The sequence below is a fragment of the Toxorhynchites rutilus genome, chromosome 3, assembly GCF_029784135.1.
Source record: "Toxorhynchites rutilus septentrionalis strain SRP chromosome 3, ASM2978413v1, whole genome shotgun sequence".
Lineage (NCBI taxonomy): Eukaryota > Metazoa > Arthropoda > Insecta > Diptera > Culicidae > Toxorhynchites > Toxorhynchites rutilus.
In genome coordinates, this window is record NC_073746.1 from 117,556,430 (window position 1) to 117,576,975 (window position 20,546).

The 20,546-nt window shown below is 37.3% G+C and overlaps 2 protein-coding genes across 6 annotated transcripts in view; one reads left to right on the plus strand and one right to left on the minus strand.

Moving 5' to 3' along the window:
• LOC129779760 (leucine-rich repeat and fibronectin type-III domain-containing protein 3) overlaps positions 1–4,886 on the plus strand; it is a 449,197-nt gene extending 444,311 nt beyond the window's left edge. For all 5 annotated transcript variants that reach the window (XM_055787429.1, XM_055787433.1, XM_055787432.1 and 2 more), the window contains one exon: positions 133–4,886. In XM_055787429.1, coding sequence (XP_055643404.1) covers positions 133–271 — 139 coding nt within the window. In that variant the 3' untranslated portion in view covers positions 272–4,886. The remainder of the gene's footprint in view (positions 1–132) is intronic.
• LOC129779759 (rab3 GTPase-activating protein catalytic subunit) overlaps positions 1–20,546 on the minus strand; it is a 526,672-nt gene that overhangs the window by 497,431 nt on the left and 8,695 nt on the right. The window lies entirely within an intron of this gene.

Consider the following 20,546-nt stretch of genomic DNA (forward strand, 5'->3'; position numbering starts at 1 on the left):
TAAAATCTGTATGAACCTAAATTATACATACTCTACTAAAATATCTCCTCTATAATAGAACTATTGATCCAATAACCTACCTAATCAACATTTATACTAACCTAATCAATATTTACTTTTATCCACCTGCAGTTACTCGACGGCGGGCTCGACGCACACGCTGAACAACTACTGCGACACCTCGGACAACTGGACCGACCACGACATGGACATCTACATGGCGCGCAACCCGACGGCCCGGAACGGGGGCGGCGGCATGGTGCCATTATGAGAGTCACTGCTAGCCTCCTCCCCCTCCTGATACTGTGACGTGGTGCTTGACAGTGGCCACCGCGAGCTCTTCTGACATCGATTCCCACCACCGGCGCCCATCCAGAGCCAGCAAAATGCACCGCTGGAACTGGACGCTCGCCGGTGGTGTCGGTGTGAAAACGGACCGGATGGCCCCGAGTTCTACCATCCCGAGCATCCGCCTCCCCGTCAGCATCACGGCACCATCCAGCCGCCGCTGCTGCTGTTGAGGGAAGTAAACGGGTTGGACTACGAGCCGCCGCCGGACTACGAGTCCGATGAGCAGGCGCAGGAGACCAGCCCGGTGGTGCCGACGCTGATGAGGGAATTGAGCAACACGTCAAATTACAACAACTGCAACCAAGTGAGTTCTATTTTCGCCCGAGGAGTCCAACCGACGGATTCTAATCCCGCGACTGGTCGGGAGACTTGTTTTGTCGAGTGGGAAAACTATCGAAACAGATTGAAGGAAAGTTTACAGTGCTAGGAATTGGTCATATAGGTATACTTATGCGAAGAAGCTAGAGTTACGTGTGGATTTTCTTCATTTTTCGCTTCTCGCATTTGTTTTCTACTGCGGATGCAATAACGAAAAAAAAAATAAACATGTCAATAACAGTAAGGAATCGAGCGAGAGTACGAGAGTGACGTAGCGAATATATATTTTTATCATAATTTTTACTTTAGCATAGCCGTCTGGGGGATGGGAACCGTTACGAAGTAAGACACGAAGGCCACTAGAGAATCCGAAGGATACGATGTTATTTATCTTGGGCGCTTCCCTATTCGGCAGCACCTGCCAGCAGGAATGTGCCGTTCAATTTCTCCGTGTTCTCCGTGTGTGTGTGTGTTTTTTTTTTGGGGAGCTTACCGGTTTCAACATCATCCGTCAGGATGATGAGGAAAAATGTGTATTTTATAGCTTTTTTGAAGAAATTTGTATAGTCGTTTAGATCAGCATCAAAAACACCCATTCTCGTCAGGCGAAAGTCGTACCGAGGAGATGAATTGATGGGAACGGCACGTGTGGCGTTCGAATGAATGCAATATGGGCGCTGGGGGAAAAACAGCATAAATTGGTTGATATACAAGCATAATAAAAAAAACCGATAAAGTGCTATCAGTCTCCAGCTCGGATGGAACCAGGGGGTCGCGTTTCGATCCTACCTGAAACTTCAAACAAATAGTTTTCGCCTTTCGCCAATGCACGGTGCACAGAAAGCCAGCGAGCATGTTAGCAGATATTAATTTCAGAATATAGAAAAAAGCAGGGTGTGAAGGGAACGGCAAATGCAATGAAAAATGTCGATGGAATTATAATAATGGACATTCATAAAATCGAAAAAACTACCGCTGATACGTCGACATAATAAATTTTATGCCGAACATACGCGGGGAAAAACTACAAAAATAATGAAACCAACAAGCCAACCGGAAAAATGCTGTAAATATCAATTAAATTTAGGTAATCCACCATAAAATGAACCGCTATTTAGTGGGTGGGATGGGGAGAAAAAATCTCGTATACGCGACATCATGTTCAGGCGCACAACCTCAGACAACGACAGACCGTTGTCAAACCACTCCCCCGTACACCCGCACACACTCACTGCAGCATATTAAAATGGTAACAGATAAATTAAAAACACTGCACAAGCACGGCCAGGAATGCAATAATCGCACACACCATTAGGGGTTCCGCCCCCGCTTTCATACACAACCCGACAAACGGCACGCAAAAATTGGTTTCGATTAAGCTGCTTACTCATGTGCGGCTCGCCGGAAATCGAACACCGGGCAGCGGGACGTATGCATCAACGGGGAAAACATGAAAAATCATTCAGATGTTTTGTTGTTCATTTCTGAATGATGAAATTGTATGGTTTTGACTTTTATTAGCAACACAAAAAATATACGATGTTTTGAAATCATTCACAACGCATTCAGGGAACAGAATTACGTTTTGGTGGTTTTATTTTCATTCCTCTGTTTCTGTTCATAAAAAAATTAGCTGTATACGACGCAAGCGTTGCCACTCGTCCATCTTAAAATAGTCATATTTACCTATTTGCAATGAGTCATATTTACCAAATTAGAATCATTTTATAATTTGTTTTTCTTTCTTCCCAGCGCAGAAAAAGTAGAAGAATAGTAACAGTTAGATTTATAATATGTTAAAAAATTTGAAAAGTTCTGATTTTCTATATCCAAACTTAAGAGGATCGAGAGATAATCTTTAAAAACTGTAATTGAGCCCTGAGATGAAATTGAATTGATGGTTCAGAAATGTTCGTCATGCTCGAAAATCCCTATATACAAATGTGCATGTTGATCGATTCACTAGTTTCCGAGTCTGTACAGAACATATAAAAGGTAAAGTGACCGAATATCGCCCAGTAGCCTAAGTTCGCCCACCTCGTTTTTTCGTCTGTTTATGATGCGATCTGGTGGTAAAAAATCACACTACTACCTTTAGTAAGTACCTACTCATACCGATGTTGTCGGGATTCGTATCACATCAAGCAAAAAAAAAATCGAGCAGAAGAAGAAATCGCCTGTTTCCAAAACTTTTCAGAGTGATTTGGAAAAAAATTGTTAAAAATAGAAATTTTCATAAATTTGCAAACGTGATACATGAAAGTTGGAGAGTATTAAATGAAGTTTCCAATCATCGATTAGCGGATTCAATAAAAGTAAGCTTTCATAATTTTTTTTCAACACTTTTTCAAAACACGATGTTTGCCTAATATCGCCCACCCCATGCCCCAATATCGCACATCAAATTTTGTAATGTGAAAAAATGCCAATTTCGTGAGAAATTTTATTCCGAGGATCATAACGGAGAATATTGGGTATCCTGTTGTAAATGCTACCAGTGGGCTCATGTAGATCATATGCTGCCGTTGAAGATGCAACGAATAAAAAGAATTACACGTGTACCACTTGTTTGAACATGTATTGATATGTATTGAGTTTTTAATCTATAGATGATAATAAACTTGTTTGTAGTATTACATTTTTTTAATAAAAGAAAATGGTGAGCGATATTAGGCACTACTTTTCAAAAATTTCAAATTTGACTTTTTTAGAAAAAAATTATAGGAGGTTGTGTCCAAGATACAACCGCATTGTTGACGTAGAACTAAGCTATTATTTTATATAAGTCGCTTGTTTCTATCTTCGAATATTATTCTGTGAAATTTTAGAAATAACTGTTTAGTAGAATGGTTTGATCAACCTGAAATGTTTTTCTTTCACTGTAGAATCAGTTGACGATAATTGATTGAGGATTCATTCTTGTCGCCGCAGAACAATTCACTAGCTGATCGTATTTCGCATTTTTTTTTCATGTCAATGCACTGAAATTTTACCTCGAACGCTATTCCGGTGCCCTTTTTTGCAATTGATATACACTCGGCTACAAGCGATTATATACTTGTTGCACCAGCACCATTATTCCACATCTCATAACTACATCAATATATCTTTGAAACCGCATGGAAACAATGACAATACATGCAAGTATAAATATTAAGCTACATTTGATTTAGTATTGCCTCAGTGGAATCGCACCTCTAGGCACCGTTCGTACAACGTAAACCAAGCGCCAAACAAGCGTTCGCCATAGCATGCATACAGATCCATACATTGGTGCCTTGAAGCTACTAGAAATATAAACATTTCTCATCATTTTGCGCTATTCTCAAAAGATACGCTTCTGTTAATATTACTGGCCTCGAAAAAAGTTGCCTTACTTTCTTGTGCTCGAGATAAGCGCAGCTGTTATCCTTTGTGCAGAAAGTTTTGCTACTGGCTAACGAAACCAAATTACATACAAAATTCCAGAACGACATTTACTTTCTTGGTGACTAAACAAATGAAATAAACTATTTCTGTTAATCTCAACGATCAGTAATCTGATTGTTGCACATACGCACACAAACATCCATATATCGATGGCTTGAAGCAACTAAATATACACACACTTATCTCTCTTTTGCGCTCCGCTCAACAAAAGCCCTTGCTGTTAATATTGCCGGTCTAGATTATCTTAGCCAAATCACAGACAAAATTTCAGAACATTTATTTTCTTGGTGAGCCGACGATTGTCTAGCTTGATGATTCCCCACACAATTGTGTAGCTCAAAACATTAAGGCAATGGCGTCAGTCTGATGCAATGATTGCAATGACAGATACATCAGCGAGTGAGTTATTTGATCGCGTCCACAGCTCAGTCCCAAACGAAGACATGTGATGACGCAAAACAAGGAAGAACAAGCGATGTTCATTGCCTCTTATCTAGAATGATATTGAAAGCTTGCATCAGCGAGATCCATTGTTTATACTCTAGGCAAATATTCCTCTTAGTTCTTCTTCTTTTCCTTTGTTCACGGAGACTTTATATCTTACGATTTCTCCTTCGTTGTTCGTCGATAAGTTGCTCGTTATTGACGGCACGGGTAGAAAAGCTCACATATCGGCAGAACAAATGTATGGGGAAATGGAAACACTTATACTTTTCATCAATTTTAACCATTTGTCACCAATTTTAACCATTTGTACACCAGGGGATTGTAATGTATAGCATATCAAACAAATCTTAGGGAATTTCCGATTCGTTTGGTATGTAAATCACCAAAATCCGTTCGTGGCAAAAATAGTTATTGACGTTAACTTTATTTCATGAAAACGTGACGTGTTTTATGATTTGGCACCCTTAATGGAAGACGTAGTTTCACGTCAAAAATTCGCAGTAGCCTAACTATTCAGTATTTTGAACTCAAACTCTGATGGGTCATAGGAAAGAGATGTAGGAATATCCCTAGTAACTTAAATCCCGTTTCCCTTAATTTTAAGTGCCTCATTTTTGAGGTAAAAAAAAGTGAACGATATTCGATCACTTTACCTCACAGACAGACAGACACACATTCGTCCAACTACAGAAAAAGAATTTCAATCTGATTTCGCTAAAAACCATTGCACGATTGTTACGATTGTTTAAATAAATCGGTAAATCAGTGGGGCAGTTCAAAAGTTACTTTTTTTTAAAATTGGCTTGAAGATGAAACAGCCGGAATTAAAACAATAGGTGTCTATTTTTTTTGAAAATAAAAAAAACATTCGGGGATTAGGTAAAATCAGCGCAATTTCCTTCGGTAGATTCTTTATTCATGGAATTGCTGTATATAGTTGACAAATTTACTTCCTCTCCCCTCTCTAGGTGGAACTGATAGCTCGCCATACTCGAAAACCTCTATATACAATTTTCATGAAAGTTTTCGAGGTTTTACCGGTTCTACATAAACTTAGCTATACTAATATTTATATACGGGGCTGTACTGGGATCCCATTCTGGTATAAAGCAAAATCGATGACACATTAACACGTTGAGCCCCGGATTGTTCTAGCTGCGCTTTCTATTTAGCTCGCATCAAGAGTGTTTACATAATATCAGTGTCAGCCCCACTCCCAAAGATATTAATTGTATAAAAAAAAATAGTCAGAAACATATCGTAAAACATCCGAGAGCAAACCTTGTTCTTTTTTTTATATATTTAGTAACTGTTGGTCCCGGTTATCAACGTTTTTCTGACGCACAGCTCACGTCTTACGATCAGACCTTAGCGACCAACACGGGGCTCAACGTATTAATGCTCGTAGTACTCCAAAATTTGCACGTCGATTGATCCAGTAAATTCTGAACCTATACAGGATAAACAGACCGACAAAACTTCATTTCCATATACATAAATTTTCCCGCTTCAACTATAGAAAGATATCCTCAACAACATGTTGTTATCGGACCAATTAGAAAGATCACAGCTTTATCAGGGTGTCGACTCAAAACCCGAAAAAAAATCCCTGATATTCCCTGATTTTCCAGTAATTTTTCAGAAAAGTTCCAGATGTAGACTAGTAATCAAGGTCGCTACTAGTACTTTAGCTGTAGTTCCTAAAATATTGAGTCAGCTTAGACCAGTGGTGGCCATCCTGCGACCCATTGACGTTGTTTATGCGGCCCACGTTTATGATTTGAAAAAAAAATCATATGAGCGAAATTATGAATATAGTTGAAAATTCTTCCATACAGTTGATTAGAAATAACTTTGCGAGTAATTCTTGTTAATCGTGTGTATCCAAAATATCTAAATTCATGCAAGTAACGGCAGTAAAACCGGGTTTATACGTTGTCAGTTACTCGCTGGCGAGTAAACGTCAATGATCCGAACAATTACGAATGTACCCATACCATGAAATTTGACATTTGATTTGTGTAAGTCCAGTCGATTTTTTTTTTTCGCAGATATTGGTGATTCAAAGCCCATGAAATAATTCTCCAATTTTCTCTACCCCATTCAGTTTCTATGCAGAAAACATGCAGATGGATCTCATTGAAACGCAGTGTGATTTAGAGTTGCGTGACAAATTTCATAACCATGATGTCTTAGATTCTTACTCCAGATATGTTCCAGAAGCGCGATTTCCACAACTAATAAAACATGCTCATTTTATTACTGCTTTGTTTGAATCCGCAAATATTTGTGAGCAATTATTTTAGTTATGAAAGAATTAAAAACAAAGTCAAGGAACAAAATCACTGAAAGTCGTTTGAAAGATACGCTTCACATCGCTATAGGTGGGACCAGAATGTCGCGCTATGCGTTGCGACAATTGTGCTTCTAAAATTTGAATGAAATTTTTCACATCATGTTATTTGATTACTTGAAACACGTGTTTCTGATTTCCATTCAACCATATGGCTAAACAATTCCAAAATTGTTGCTGAATTTTTTCATCATAATACAGAGTTGTCTTCATAAACAATTTTCGTATGAGACTTTTTCACCACCTACAAACACAAATGTTTTTCATTTAAATAGAATACTAGTTTGATATAGAAAAGCTTATTTTCATTCATAATTTTAATTTTGAAAACGTGTTCATTCCGACTGAAAATCAGCTATTCTTTCTCTCTTCCCTAAACTAGTAAACGAAGCTCAATGCCGCCAGCGCGGATATGTCAATGTGTTGTTTTAAAAAACATTGAACTGATCCGTGGACACAACAAAAATAAGATTTTCATACGAACTTTATTTTGTTTTTGTTTACATGAAAAGTGGTGACGCGAATGCTAGATTGTGACTGCAAATCAACAGATTGCGTCGGGCGAATGTTTTAGTACAAAACGCAAGCAATGACTGCTAATGAGAAGCAACGCACAACACGGCATTCCGTTTCCACCTTATCTCTCACATTCAAGCTGATTTAGATAAAATGGCTCAAGAAAAGTAGTTCGAATGAAATCGAAACAGTGTTGAACTTCTCTCTCACCAAGTTTCGTGGTCATCGATGGGACTTGTTATGTTTCCTAGCAACGATGAAGTTCGGTCTGTGCGTGAAGCATGTGGCAACTGTCACGTTATTTAAATGCAAGAAACCGGCAAAACAGATCTACGAGCTGCTCAAACCGTTTCCTATCGATGAACGATTCGTGTTCCGTACACTACAACAGTACAAAGAAACAGCTGTTGTGGGCGATAGGCCCATAAAGGGAAGTCCGAGGTAGGTGGGCTGTACAATGTTATCTACGTTTTCATGAACGCGTTCAATGCAATCCTCTTCGGAAACAAAAGTGTCTATCAGTCGAAATAAATTGGTGCGTACATCGATGTGTGAGTCATTTATTGACGGCCAGATTGAAGCGAATATGTTTGGAACGATGCAAAAAATTCCTGGAATGGTTAAAAAAGGAGCCTGACAACAAACCTGCCAGACTTCATCTCCCCAAATTACGTGCCTGTGGATGTTCTCATTGGAACTACCAATCGTTAAAGAATTCTATCGAGAAGCTGCAGCGATTGACGATTGGCCGTAGTGTTTTCGACTCTGCGTGAAGAAGCGAATAAATTTGCCAAAAATGTTAATTCTGGATACTTTTATACCTTCAATGAAAGTTTTTGGTTTTTATCTTATTTTGTTCTCGAGTTATGAGTTTCACAGGTATAGAATTGAATTCTTTCTAATTTAAAATAAAAAGTAAGTCAAAAAAGTACCAGTTAAATACGTATATTTCACATTTCATTATGAAAAGTAGTAAGAAAAAGAATCGTTGCGGCCCGCGGCTATAATAAAAACTCTAATGCGGCCCGCACCGTGTCTATACCTGGCCACCACTGGCTTAGGCAATGAAATTTAAGAACGTCTGACAATATCTTCCAATAAATGAATTGTTTGTGATTTCAATTGAGTTAAACGACGACCGAGAAGTGTCCTTAACGAATAAAAAAATGCATTCACTAATGCAGTTCAAAGTTATCCTGAAGGGATCTAAAACACTAGCATAGAATGAGTCATTTTCAATTTGATTCGGATCAATTTCATGAAAAGGTTACGATCCCCTCTGTGTATATCCCAAAGTTTTCTTTGTTTCACCTCCAAAAATTTCGCATCTGCTTCTCGTAGCCGTTTCATTAACTTACTCATTTAACGCAGGAGCTTCTTTTTTTTTCTTTTCATTTTTGGCAAAACGTTCCATAAACCTATCCTTTCCAAAAATGCTCCAGTCGATCATTTGTCGGATAATAGTGAGCAAACTTGTTGTTTTGTTGCTATCAATATTGTTTCAGTACTAAGTCTGCTGGAGCTCCACTGATATGTTCAATATCTGTCAAATATCAAAAAGGTCAATAGGGTCAATACTCAAAAGTTTCTCGAATCGTTTTCCAGCAGTTTTTTTTCTATCAAAAACAATGACGGCAAGATCAAGGATGCACTGGATGCTTTAAAACCAGTGCTCGACATCCCAGACGAAGTTTCAAGATATGTCTGTCGTTAAATTTTGGCGGCTTCTTTGTATCCATCAATCAATTGATGAACCGTGTAAAATATGCAATCCGAATGTACCCAAATTCAAGAGTTTTCTTCTCCATATTGAATGTCCAGTGGCAGCTCACGTAGTATGACCATTTCACGTTGGTGCCGTTCATCGACACAAGAAGAAGTTTGTTCAAATATATAATTCCCAGACATTCTTTAAAAGCTGCAAGTTGATCTCTAATGTTTGGTGACGTCCCAAGAACATTGACGTCATGTAACGATTTTTCACCTCCATCTCTTCTTCATCCCAAAATCTGACATTCATCATCATAAAGTTCATTTTATCACGCCCTAGACCTTCTCAGCTTTTGATGGCATCAAAATTTTCTAATTACTGAAATAATCAAAATGCTAATTGATGGAATTTTATTTTTTCCAGATTGGTTACGAAATTCCCTGATATTCCCTGACATTGTTCGAATTCCCTGATTTTCAAAGATTTTTAAGGTAGTCGACACCCTGTATATAGTTCTTTATTGGTAAAATAAGTGAGAGCCCCCGTTGCTTTTAGGGTAAAGTTGTAGGAAAGCATACCGCAAAGGACTAACTCTCACAGTAACGTAAACAACTTTAATTCAACAACAAAATCTAGCTTTTTTTTCCAAATTATGCAAACATTTCCAAAGCTTGGCTTCATCTGTGTGGATTCTATGGATCTGTACCTCGAATGAAGCATTCTACCGATTCTCACTCTAGGCTTTGATCTTTTAAAGCTCTTTAGTAGAGTGTTTGCTTATTGTTTTGCAATTGATTTTCGATGTTTGGTTAATTTATCTGTTACAACCATTGGCTGTCCTAAAACTCACATATTAATTCCCATTTCGCATTTTCATTCAATATGTTTGAATTTCTGTCAGGCGCTCCAAAGTCAAGGATGGCTCAAATAACTAAAGCAGAAAATGTGTTATTCAGGTTTACCTCTGAAATCTCGAAAACCCTAAATAACCCCCGTATGGTGCTCTGAGCCTTGCATTCAGATTTTTTTAAGGTTACACCCAGTGTTGCCACATTTTAATCTATACCAGAGGGGTAAAAAATCTTACCCATCTGTACTTTTTCTTCCAAAAATCTGTACCATCGAAAATATTCGTTGAAGAGCAAAATTTATTAAATTTATTTTTTGCATTCAAAAATATTATTATTATTTTATTAACATAAAAAATACTCATTCATTTACTAAAAATATCACATTTACATTTCACTCGTCATTCGTGTATTTGATGATGCTTTTTCATAGTTTCTCTGAATCTAGATTGCATACTATCATTTATTAAAAGTTTCAAGCAGCCGCACCAAGGGATACTGCGGCGTAAAAGTAGTCATGTACCTTAACCCTCTACCGCCCAAGTTTTTTAATTTATTTTATTTATTTAATTTTTTTAAAACACCTAGTCCACTTTCATCTCGAATTTCCGACTTTCAACATAAAATACTCCTAGCAGAAAGCCGCCAGCATAAAAACGATGTGTATGTGGTATAGATGAAAATATTCCAAAGACGTTCTAGTGGGGGTGAACATTGAAAATAATGTCTGAATAATTTGAAAAGGGAATCCGCGAAGCCCGTCTAAAGGCGGGCGTGGGCTGTAGAGGGTTAATGTACTCTGTACCGTACCAAAAGTGAAGAAAAAATTTGTACCTTTCCAGATAAATCTGTACGTGTGGTAACAGTGGTTACCACAAATATTATTGACATTCTCCTAAAATTTCAACTTCATGATTTGACCTTAGCAGAATCTATGTCGCCACCCCTTTTCCTATTTCCAGTATTCGCCTGATAAAACTTGATCGTAAAGAAAGAAACTGAATTATTGATCATGTTGAGTTATAATTCAACAATTTAAACTTTCTCTTGTAGCATTGCAAGTTCTCTCTGTCTTAAAAATATCCATCACTGTGTCCAATTATTTTTCTTTCATTTGATTAGCATAATATTTATCTTCCCTTCCTTTCATCTAGAGCTTTTATGGTTGCTTTTGTCCAAACACTTGTAAGCATCATGTAGCACTATATTCGCATATAGCGCATGCTAAATATAATTAATGTTCATATGCGTCAACAATGTTGATACCAAGCTTACAAGCATTCAAGCACCTGATGTGCTGCATTGAAGATGCTAAATTAGTGCTGTAATAGAGCCATAAGTTAATGCTTATGGTTACCTGGGATCCCCATTCTCGAGAAGAGGGGTCGAAACCATAGGTATAGTCATATGTATTGACTTGTTTATCGTTTCGAACTGTACTCATCGGAACATACCTCCTCGAAAGAGAGAACTGTGATCTGAGGTTGTGTAATAAAATCCTGTGTGTATCATTGGGTAATTGAAGGGTTCAGCAGTGCAAGGTGAAGCACACCACATCTATTTATTCTGCATTCCTTGTTCTAACAACATACCAATCTCCACTGTGATATACGAAAGCTCCCCCAAAGTCCGTTCTGCCGCATCGCTTTCCCCATAACATTACGATTTAGCGCTTTGAATTATTTGCTGTTCATGTTTACGCGACACACCTCGGAACAGTTAGCACCGCTTCTGACACAGAATTAAAATAGAGTTTCTATCCAGAATATTTTATGAATTCGATGGCGGTTGAGTGATATTCATTCGGTTCTTTGTTGCAATGCGTGTTGCAGAACATATGGGAAGGCAATTTTAAAAATTTTCCATTCTTTAAAAAAATCCGATTTATGTGTAAAAACTTATTTGGTCGGAGAAGAACACATCAAAATAAACTTTTACTAAATTTTACTTATCACTAAATTTTACTTATCATTGTGCATTAACTTTGCACAATTTTAAAAAATTCAGCCCCCAGTATTCCATCTGCATTAACTAGTCCTACGTCAAGAACACGTCCCTCAGTACGGGTGCCAGATAAAAAAAAACACGTCAACGTGATTTTGCTGTCAACGGAAGTGGATGGGTGAACGGACAACGGACAATTTGCATACGAATACAGTTGGAAATTCTCTGAGAATTGTTTGAAATGTTATGCATTACGATTCCCTTATTCCAAAATGGTTTAAATTAACAAAAAATAGAAGCATACCCATTTTCTCACACATTCGTTCTGTGAATTTCTGTGCGTACCTGCCTGTGCTTTATATATCGAGGAACGAGTGAAGTCGTGAGGTTTAATTGTTGTATGCCACGAATAAGACATCTGTAAAGCGCTCGCTCGAACTGCAAATGCAACGTTTGTTCATACGGACACTGTGGAAAGAGGAGATATTGCAAATTAATCCCGTCCGTTTATAACTTACAGGGTTAAATAAAAGGCAACTAAGCCATTCGAGACTTCTGATACTCATTCTTGCTCCAACTAGCAAGCAGTCAGCAGTTTCTCTGATGTCACACACATCGGTTTGGCTCGATACAAAGTTCAAGAGCAAAATCATTTCGGAGGATCGAAAATATCTTTATCGAAAACAATTGCCCAATGATTGCGACAAAAAAAAACCTTTTGTCGACATTTTAACATTCGACGCGCTGAATCGAACTCAGATGCTGAAACGGTTCAAAACCTGTATACTGTACCCTTTGGAGGGCTTGAATATAGTACATTGGGTATTCTTGGACTGACAGCCACTCGATACAAAAAAAATCTGCTTGTTTGAAACCCCGCTCAGGTGGAAGCAATCTTCACAATTACTCGTGAAAAACGTTGGAATTGTTTAAAACATTTCTTCACGAAGCCTTTTGCGATCGATGTCCTGAAGTAATGATTTATGAGTTATGATTTTGTAGAGAATGAACTTAAAATAAAAGTCATATGCTGTCCAATAACCACGTTCGAATTACTTCAAGCATAGGGGAGCGATTCTGATCGGAGAATGTCAAAATGTCGACTTAAGTCTCTTTATTTTGCAACCCCTGACCGATTGTTTTTTTTTTTTTTTGTTAAATACGCAGATGACGAAGCCCCGATGTTTACCCGACTAAACTATTATAGTAATTGTAAGGTAAATGATTTTGGTTTGTTCAGTCGAAAATATGATCATGGTTTGTCCACTTTGTTGGATGCTTTGTTGGAAAGCATACCTTTGTCAAATCAGGTATTCGAATGTTTCAAAACATATAAATAAAATTGTCTTTTCTATGATTTACAGTAGTTTTATAGTATATTTTTACGGTTTCACATGTTTTGAAGGATTATGAAATACAATGTAAATGCGCCCCTCATTCGAGCTAACTTTTAATCAATCACCAGATGATTATTTGGCACATATTCAGACCTATTCTACACTATAACACTTACAAATATTGTTAACATCATTCTTACACACCATTTGTATCAGATTTACATACCTAAACCATTAAATTAACGCATTTCGATGACCTCAGTTCTGATCATGAGTTGTTCAATTCACTAATGTTATTTGGTCCACATGATTTCTATGGCAACCGCTTGGCGCGCTGCAGTTTATTTATCGTGTACTTCGCGCATAGCAGAAATAACATTTCTCTATGTTGAGTGTGTTGAGATGAACACTTTTAAAATGCTCAAGAAAAGGCAATATTCTAAAGAAAGCCTAAATTATGAATGGATCAATATGATGATGAAATATGACAAATAATAATAAATGCAACATCTACTTGAAAATTCGAATGTTTTCATTTAAAAATGGTGATTTCTAAAATCGGACAAACCATGATCATTTTTTGAATAAACCATGATCAGATGTGGTCAAACAATGATCATAATTTCTCTTTGAGGAAAATCGTTAAAAAACATAAAAAAATGAAAAATTCCAACGCCATATGCTAATATTAGCAACTAGAGACTTGGGGTTTTTCCGAAAGATCGTAAATCAATTATATGTGATTGTCATGAAGAAAAATCGATTTGCATTTACTAGTTGCATAAAAACACCATAAATCGGGCAAACCAATATCATTTACCCTATAGTTATTGAAAATTTTACCGGTCCTCCAGCCGAGGTTACCACCACAGGCGAATTGAATAAAATAATTTCGTAGTCCTGTGTCAACAATGCGGTCTCTATATTTTTAGAGCACTTTACACCTCACTAATCAAACATACTTGTACCATTTTATATTGAAGAATTCTAATAGAATCATCAAACTTAACAGCAATTTTAGTTGCAGATACAGCATCTCTTTCAACAAGGACAATGCATATTTGAATGATCACTAATTGTTGTGCACCAGGACAGCATCACATTTTTTTCTTTATACTCAAAATAAGGTACAAATTGATAAAAAGACGGGACAATAATGATCGAAAAAGCGGTTTTACATACATTGTGTTTTCTTCTCAATTCTTTACCCAATTGACATTTCCAAGACAGTTAAAAGTTAAAATGTTAAAATCACCTGCTATATTTTCGACAAATTGTTACAAAGTTCATGTTAATGTATAAACAGCCTGTCAATTTTAAAGAGCAACACAGAAAGATAAAAAGAAAGTATATTAGTTTTGTCTACCCTAGTTTCTTTAATTTCGTCATTACAAAAATAATTAATCAAGAAAATTTTTCAAAAAATTGTAATTTCATAGACAGGAGCTACCAGTAAATACTACATTCAGGTAAACTTTATATTCGGTGGTCGACCTTCGGCTCTTTATTACATTTCGGAAAATTATTTTAGGAGAATGGAATTCGAGGAAACGTTTGGTAACCAAAAGAGTGTTTCTATATATGAGTAGTTCAACAATCAGCATTCCTTTACACCTATCATGTCGGCTATCACTATAGAAATGTGTATTCCTACGGCGACAGGAATTATATCATACCTCGATGAGTATCGGTAAAGATCTTGAAACCATTTTGCAAATAAAATATCGTATCCGACAATTGTCATCGCGATGATTGTCTTGTCTATTTTGCTACCAGCGTTTTTTATGATTTTTCTCAAAATGTCAAAAGTCTGCAATATGAATTGGTTTCGACTTAATTTTTTTTTGCGCTTGGTCGTATTCCGTCTGAAAAGTCGATTTTTGACCATTTTTTTTAGATAACTGTAAACCTCGACGTGTTATGCAATTTTAAGATTTTTGGCATCAAGAAAAGTATTTGAAAAACCCGATTTCCGGTGGTTTTTGCGTTTCCAAAAAACTCAAATTTTAATGTCTGCGACACTAGTAAATGAAGTCCGAATGAGATCATATTTTGCATAGTGTATAGTATGGTGCAAAGCAATATTTCGCAGCAAGCTTCGGATGAAAAATCGAGATAACTTTTTTTTATTGGCACCCAAAACCATACCTTTCGTCTGGTATTCCGAAAACAAAAAGGCTTACATTCTTACCCAGAATGACGATTTTTTCCGAGATAATAGTAGAACTCTAACTTTGACCGCTTTGCGCGGCTCTACCTTAAGTCCGATTGAGCTGAAATTTTAGGGTGTTATTTCGAGGTGGTAAACATTTTGTATAGGGTAACTTTTTTAAATTTGAAAGTCGATTTTTTCCCATTTTTCCCATTCATTGGCACCCTAATGAGCATGTTTGTCAAATGAAAAAAATAGGAACTATTTGGCATAAATTTAAGATGTTAACGTGTTGTTTCATGAATTCGTTACATGAATACAAGCTGACATGTAAGGCCCCACGACATTTTAGAAGCCTTTCGATAACATGACAGATATAGTATAGTTTTTTATACTTGAAGGCAACCTCAATTCAATTTCCCTGAATGATGCATACGGACACCCTCAGCCGAGTCCCAATGAGGGACAAAATAATAATCACATAACCAAGGCTTACACAAACACACAAACAACTGACATCCTGTGGTCTGTAGTTTGAAAAAAAAAAATAAACAAAACACAACACAAAACGCGACTGATGGAATCCCCTGGCATTACACAATTGAAAAGCACGAAACTCGTATGTTTGTAGTTAACAGAATGGAATGTGAATTTGTTAGTTAACACACGATAGTTATCGATTTTTAGAGAATATAGAGCAAGTGTATCGAATTATCTTCATCAGTGGCACTCTCGGGGCTAGTCTGTCCCAACGGAAAGATGCCAACGTATCAACAAAAGGGTCTAAATTAGTAGTATATCTGTACATAACGCTAGGAGAACAAACTGAACGAGAAACGAGCCACAGTCAACGCATAGAAAAGAAAAAAAAAGTTAACTCTATATATAGCAATAAATATGTGAGTGTCTAACATACTAGAACAATTAGCCAATAAGCCAAATTATTATGTCTAACAGTAATTTAACGTTGATTTAGGATATTTTACCTTCCAATGATTTCCGTTCCCGCGCTATCACTCCCAAACGTTTTGTGAAATGTTCCTAATATTAAAAAAAAAACTAGACGATAATTACGATGTCCAATCTATTTTCACAGCCCTTCGTATTCCGTTTTTATGAGTGAAACTTTTTGATTTACCTTCCCCTGACCCACATCAACTCAACAAGCAGGATAACTATTTAACGATCTCGAAAAAATCCGAGGTGTTTCGAAATTGTAAACAACAATGATAGCCAACTATCGAAGAAATGGTTCGAACAAAACGGTGTAGAACGATGTGTACAGACGAGAATTACGTGCAGATTAATAGGAAAAAGAGTAAATATTTTTATATAGTGAGAAACAGCAAAACAGTCGGCGAATAATACTCAATGAATATTCATAGTCAGAAACGATGGGAAAGACGTTAAACCACTTACGTAGCGGTCGAAAACCGAATGATACATTTGTACATTACGCGCTATCCGACTAGGCGAAACGACTAATCGAAGAAAATTTGTTAAGCGAACAGGATAAGATAAGGTGCAGCATGTATGTTCACGGATTGCGCGTGAACAGTTTTTCGGATAAATAGGTATATAATCGTATCCATCGAAACAGTGCGAGTACGCGTAGAATAGTCTAAGTTTTTCTTTTTCCTCTTCTCCGTTTTGGAACTAATGTCAGGTTTTCTGCTCCCATTAGACTGTGTGGATGCTTTTTTTCCTTATCCTTATAGTTGTTGAAGTTGTTTTTACACAAACCCACTCCTCTGGAAAACTTGACATTACGCAGAAAACGAGAAAAAACACAGTTGAAAGTTAACATTAACAAAACAAAACGAAATATTTAGATGATAAGAAGGATGTAGGATGCAGCAGCGAATCGTGATGCAGAATCCAAGGGTAGGGGCTCGTATAGGGGGGCAAATTGGGGAAAGACGAACGCGCGAACGTATTCGCATTCGTATATTATAGATAAGTTATAGAGCTAGCAACCAATTATTAGCGACAGTATAATAGTTCGATCCCGAGATGGCAAGTGTGTCTAGTTGAGTGGAGTGATGTAGCGACACGCAATTTTTTCTATACCTTTACAGTTATATATATTTATAAAGGATGGGAACAACAATGTGTGTGTATTATAGCAAAGATTAATTAGCCTATCGGAAACGATAGTTACAATTAAGAGTATTTATATGAGCAAATGAAATTGTTGTTATAGACATATTCTTAGATAATGCGCGATTGTATAAAAAAAACACTAAATAGAAACAGAAATAAATTTGTAAATTACAAATTGGTTTCGAGTTTATCCTAGATATCACATGTTTCCTCCCCGTTTCTCTACTGTGATTCAAGATTCGATTTTTCTCCTTCTTCCTCTTCAATGACGCTAACGTTCCGAGAGGAACTTCACCGTCTCAACGTAGCATTACTGGTGTCATATCAGATTAATTAATCAGATTAATACTAGATAATACTTCAGAAATCTAAGTCAAACAACACTCCTTGGCCGTACTCTGAGTGGCAAGTTCGCGTATGCAAGCTGGAAGAACCCGAATAGTTTGACGAAAAATCCGATCAAATATCGAATCCGAAGCACCGATCACAAAGTGTGTGACACTAATCACTCCGCCACGGGGGCCGCATTTCGACCATCGTAACCCTAAATGAGTCCGGTTAGCATTCCAAGTAAGTAGTATTCATCCATGATTCGTAACATTCTCGTACCATATGCGGCTTCGAAGGCGACTCAACCAAAAGTCCGCTTACCGGCGATATGATATGCAGTCACTATTATTATAGGATAACAACTTGCATAACCTGTTTTCTGCTATGTAAATTTTTACTGAATAATCCTTGCTTAACTACTGTATCGCAAGTCCTGGCTATCAACTAAGCTTTGCAAACTTCTTTCTGATTCATGAGTACTTTGATAGACTTACCGTAGGAGCTGGTATTGGCCCTTTTCAGGACCATTGACCTTTTCAGGACAATAATATCCGGAATGGTAAACATGCGGACAACACCACATACGTAGAACTACAATATTCTTCGAAAAACGTGAATTGAAGCGGTATGTGGACGCAGGAGATGCGCATATTCCTTAGGGTGACCACTATGCCCCCATTTCCCCTACATAATATGAATGAAAAAGGGGTAATTCCCTTTAATTTTTTAAATTTAATACTCAATCGTACCAACAACCAATTTCCGCTAATGATTGTTCTTATAGCTCGAGTTAATTGAGAAATATAACAGTCTACTTGGGTTTTTTTTTTCAAATAAATCCTTCAAACATTCTGTAACATTTAATAATAAGATTTTAAATAAAATAATGTTTTATTATCAATCATTTAATAACCGATAATGATTTTATTGTTTTATATGTTTTCCCTTAGTTCAAACTTTGTTTTATAGTTTCGTATTGAATCCATTTTCTAATAATTCGTTAACTCAGTCAACGTTGGTCGATCCCAACCTGACATTTGAACAATTAGTCGCCCGCAATGATGGAAAGTTAGGCCACCCTTGATCTAGGGGAATGGTGGTAAAGACGGACACCTTAAGTAAACTTTGATTTTTCGTGAATTTCACAAAAACAATATAGCTATCTCACCACAAATTGATAGTCTAGGTCTTTTTCTATAATAAAATTTGTCTTCGAGGAAGAAATTTTGTAAAATGAATGTATCCGGCATTTTTGAAAAAATTAGATTGAGTCGGGAAAGAAAGAAGTAGGGGAGGTGGGGGTAAAACGGACATGTTAAGAAGAACTTCAATTATATCTTTGGAAACCCATGTTTCCCAAAACTTTGATGCAGTTTCTTGCAATTCAATATACTGTTTTTCTACCTAATTGGCAAATATTTTACAAAAAAGTGTTTTTCAATGTTTTTACTAAAATTTAAACAGACCGAAAAGTACAACTTTTTTTTCGATGCGGGTAATATGGACACGTTGTGGGTGAATATGGACAGGTTTGTAATATATGAAGCGTAGAGGTTTATCGGACGCGAGAGGAATAATTTTATTCAACCAAGGTCTGAACTCATCACGAATGTCCGTTGAATGATGAAAAAATCGAATTAATCCACCTAGAAGTGATATCGTGCATTTCAGCAGTATAAACGGACAGACCCTCAACTATTTTTCTTTTGGTTCCAGTCAGCTTCTAAACAGTCCACATTTGGCGATTTGATTTCCATTTATAGACGCAGGGCATTCCTTAGGAATAGATTAAACAGATTTTTCACATTCCATCTCACTCCCACTGGTAACTGTCCGTTTTACCCCATCAGTACAATTATTTCAATAATTTAAATTTTCCTCTCAAAAATGAATTTACTTTTCCGTACATACCTAATATCGCTTCTCTGTTAACTCACAAACCGAAATAAAGGGTGTGTCACATCAAATTGCATCACGGAAAAAACGCTGTAGAAATTCGCCCAGTAGACCGATCCTTTTGAAAATTTTAGACAGTAAAATAAAAACTATTAAGCAACTTTTGGCATTTTCTTTTTATTCATACTTCGAGCCCAAGCCCGTATGCTCGCACCTTCCTCTTTACCCCGTCCATAAGGTTCTGTACAACGTCAGGTTGTAGTTTTTTTTTTAACAGAAATCCATTTTCTCTTGAAGTCCGCCTCCGATATGACAACTTTTGGGTTCTTCCGGAGGGCCTTCTTCATAATCGCCCAATATTTCTCTATTGGGCGAAGCTCCGGCGCGTTGGGCGGGTTCATTTCCTTTGGCACGAAGGTGACTCCGTTGGCTTCGAACCACTCCAACACGTCCTTTGAATAGTGGCACGAAGCGAGATCCGGCCAGAAAATGGTCGGGCCCTCGTGCTGCTTCAATAGTGGTAGTAAGCGCTTCTGTAGGCACTCCTTAAGGTAAACCTGCCCGTTTACCGTGCCGGTCATCACGAAGGGGGCGCTCCGCTTTCCGCAAGAGCAGATCGCTTGCCACACCATGTACTTTTTGGCAAACTTGGATAGTTTCTGCTTGCGAATCTCCTCCGGAACGCTGAATTTGTCCTCTGCGGAGAAGAACAACAGGCCTGGCAGCTGACGAAAGTCCACTTTGACGTAGCTTACGTCGTCCATTACCCGGCAATGCGGCTTCGTCAGCATTTCGGTGTACAGCTTCCGGG